The sequence below is a fragment of the Carlito syrichta genome, unplaced genomic scaffold, assembly GCF_000164805.1.
Source record: "Carlito syrichta isolate Samal-C Ts95f unplaced genomic scaffold, Tarsius_syrichta-2.0.1 Scaffold303954, whole genome shotgun sequence".
NCBI classification, from domain to species: domain Eukaryota; kingdom Metazoa; phylum Chordata; class Mammalia; order Primates; family Tarsiidae; genus Carlito; species Carlito syrichta.
The window spans coordinates 210,860-214,461 of NW_007248050.1; the positions used below are offsets into that span (position 1 = coordinate 210,860).

The 3,602-nt window shown below is 37.2% G+C and overlaps 1 gene segment (V, D, J or C); it reads right to left on the bottom strand.

The window, feature by feature from the left end:
• Nucleotides 1–1,761: 1,761 nt before the first annotated feature.
• Nucleotides 1,762–2,454, bottom strand: LOC103261642. The segment is given in 2 exon segments: nt 1,762–2,075; nt 2,274–2,454. Coding segments are annotated over 2 exon segments (363 nt in total).
• Nucleotides 2,455–3,602: the final 1,148 nt, after the last annotated feature.

Below are 3,602 nucleotides of genomic sequence, written 5' to 3' on the forward strand. Positions count from 1 at the left end.
GAAAATAGGTTCAGAGAAGTTACAATCTCCTTAAAACCACATAGGTAGTTTGTGTAAAACTTCAGTTTAGTGTTCTTTCTGCCTACCACTCTATACTAGATACTACTACAGCCCACCGGAACATGACCTTCATAAAGGCAGGAATCATGTCTGTTTTATTAACTAATGTTTCCCCAGTGCTTGCCATAGATAAAAATATTTTGAATTTATGAATAAATTATGCTTAAGTTTTTCAGACTGGGATACACATTGTGATACATGAAATCATGGAGGAAAACCAGGTATAGTTTCATAAGATGCTAATTCAGATTTGTCTTGAGTATTAGTTTATATTTTATAGCTAGCAATTTAAAAATTTATCTTATGTTAATTCATGCTGTGAAATGAATGGTAAATTTGCATAAAATTTAAAAATAAAATGAATAGACATCAAAGTCATTATGAGTTTCAACTGGAACTTTTTATCTCTATCCCAGAGAGCTTGGTGTTCCTAGATCTTCCCATTTTTATAGGTAAGTTTGAAATCTAGTTTTTGGCTGAGCATGATGGCTCAGCCTGTAATCTCAGTACTTTGGGAGACCAAGGCGATAGGATTGCCTGAGCCCAGGGGTTCGAGACCATCCTGGGCAACTTGGTGAGACTCTGTCTCTACAACAAATCACAAAAACTGGTTGGGCTTGGTGGCGTGCATCCGTAGTTCCAGTTACTTGGAAAGCTGAGGTGGAAGGATTGCCTGAGCCCAGCAGGTCTAGGCTGCAGTTGCCATGAGCATGCTACTGTACTCCAGCCTGGGTGACAAGAGTGAGACTCCAAAAAAAATAAATCTAGTATTTAATATAATGTCTGGCTTTAAATGTCAACAATTAACTCAGAGTTTTAAAACTTGTGTGGAGCAAAAGAAATAAAAATCCTGTTTCTGAGCACCTGTTGTAACATCTGAGAAAAAAAATATGTTTAGACAGGAAGTAGATACTGGACAAGACCATCTTGCCATGGTGCCTGTCATTCTGGCCACAACTGATTCTCAGTTTCAAACTGGCCAGAACTCAGAGGTGAAAGGGTGAAGGCAAGAGACCTCTATAAGTTAGGACAAATCCCTACCTCAAACATCTGTCTTTTTAGGTAACCTCTAAATGAAAACAAAATATGTAGATGCTTTTTAAAAATTATAATCATGTCTCAAAAAGAGAGAAACCAGAGACAGGAAGTTTGAAGATGATTTCACATCTATTCTGCTGTACAAGAGGTTGCTAGTGTGATGATGGAAAGAAGACTAAATTCAACCTCATTGAGTAATGATACCATTTTTGAGGGGGAAAAAAATCAATGAAAGACATTTATATTACAAGTGGATTAAAGCATTCTACATAATAACAAATGCATAAATGTGTGAATGCTTCTGAAAATTTAACAGTTCATCAATGGAATTCCCCATTTGATCTGAAGATAATTCAATAATTTTCCCACCTCGATACAACCAAAACAAGATTAATATACTTTGTTATTGTACTTTTTGTTTTATAATTTTATATGTGATATAAAATATGTGCTATATATTGTATCTCAACCTATTCTAAAGAATAGAAGATATATATGCTCCTAATAAATTCTATATCCAGGCATTATATATGATTTGAACTCAGGTTTCCTTGCCAAGTCCCCAAATGTGCTGACATAACCCCTGCTTCTTCCTGTCTGTGACAGAATCTCTCCTCAGAGCCCTATCTCTTTTTGAGATCTTTGTAGGGCTTCTGTAGGCACCTATCTCACTGTGGCCTTACTCAGAGCACAGAAGTACACCGCTGAGTCCATGAGCTGTGAGGCTGTGATGGTGAGGTTGATGGAACTGGTAGATTTCTGGAAGTTCAGAGAATACCGACCCTTTGTTTCATCTTGCTCATTATAAGAGTCCTGACGAATAAGAAAAATCATTTCTCCACTTGGTGGTTGTTTGTACCAGAATAAGTAATAAGTATTTCCACGGGTTTCATACACACAATCCAAGGTCACGTCCTCCTTCTCCACCACAGAAATTTCAGTCTGAGCTTGAGTCACCTTCTGGGCCATGCTGGATCCTGCAGGAAAGATGAAAGAAATAGACTGATCCCTTGCTTGTAACCAAGGGAATGCAAGGAATGAAGTGGCCTAAGGACCCTGTGCTCTGATTCCATTGCTCATTACCCCTCCTTCCTAAGCCTCATTAGACTACAAAGATGCCTATCTCCACACCTTTCAGAACTGACAGGAGCCTTAGTTCTTGTGGTCATCCTTACCAAGACAGATGGAGGTTATGACTGTCCTCAGCAGCCTGGCAATCAGCATATTGGTAGCCCTCCCTCTGAGTGAAATGTTGTATGTTCTGTCTCAAATCTAGATCTTAATTTCACACCCTACACTCAAGAAGCACAGGCAAAGTTACTGTGCTGTGTGATGCTTCTGTACTATACAGGAAATACAGCTAGCTGATCTAGGACACGGGTGACTGTGTCAAGTCACATGCTTCCTTGTATAGGCAGAACATGCTAGACTGTCCTGAGTGCCTATTTTGTCTCATTATAACTTATTGGACTAGAAATAAGCAGTGGTAAAATTGAATCATGTTTAGATAATTCATCTTTGATGGAAAATGTGGCACTTAAACTTTATTATGAACTATGGTGAATAAATAGTATAACATGGATATGCACCTTTTGTTCTTCTGTATGCCTCTGCCAAAAGAATCAAGGTTAGAAATAAATCACAAAGTTTTCACTCTAACAGGAAGGGAGAACTTTTAGTCTCAATCTCTGTTCCTACCTTGCTAGTCATGGATTTCTGCAAAAATTACATGGAAAATATTTTATTGTTATTGAATGATTTCACATCATACTTCCCGAGTCATTAAATCTGTCCAGGGTGTACCATGTCCAGTAACAGCAGGAAAAAAAACATATATATGTATATGTGCACACATTTTATGCATGTGTGCAGACAGAAATAAATTCCAAAAATTCTTCTCATTTCTCTAATACAGAATTTCTATAATAACTCAGTATGCATATTCCTGAAATTCCTCCTGCTCTTACCACAAACATTAATTATGATGGAAACTAGAATATGCAAAACCCCCAAAATATACAATTTGCAACAAGAGCATTATCAAAAACAATGGAATACCACAGAGTCCAATCTCCATTGGTTTTTGCCCCTAGCATCACAGTGAGTAAACTCTGCAGTTTTAAGATATTGGCACTTGTGTTTCACCCCTCTACACATAGATCACATAGATATTTACAATAAGACTGGGTTCACAAAAATTTTGTTATTGTTCTTCATAAATCAATACTGTTAACATTAGAGGTCAGGATATCAACATTGTCTGTGGATTTTATTTTTATAGAGCAGTTGTAGGTTCAAAAAAAAATTGAACAATTGAGTGGAAGGTACAGAGATTCACCATATAGTTCCTGCCCCACACAAGTGAAGACACCTCCATTTTCCACATCTGTACCACAGTGATACATTTGTTATAATTAGTAAGCCTATGTTGACACATCATTGTCACCTAAAGTCCATTATTTACCCAGATTTACATTTGGGCTCATTCTTTGTGTTGTACATTC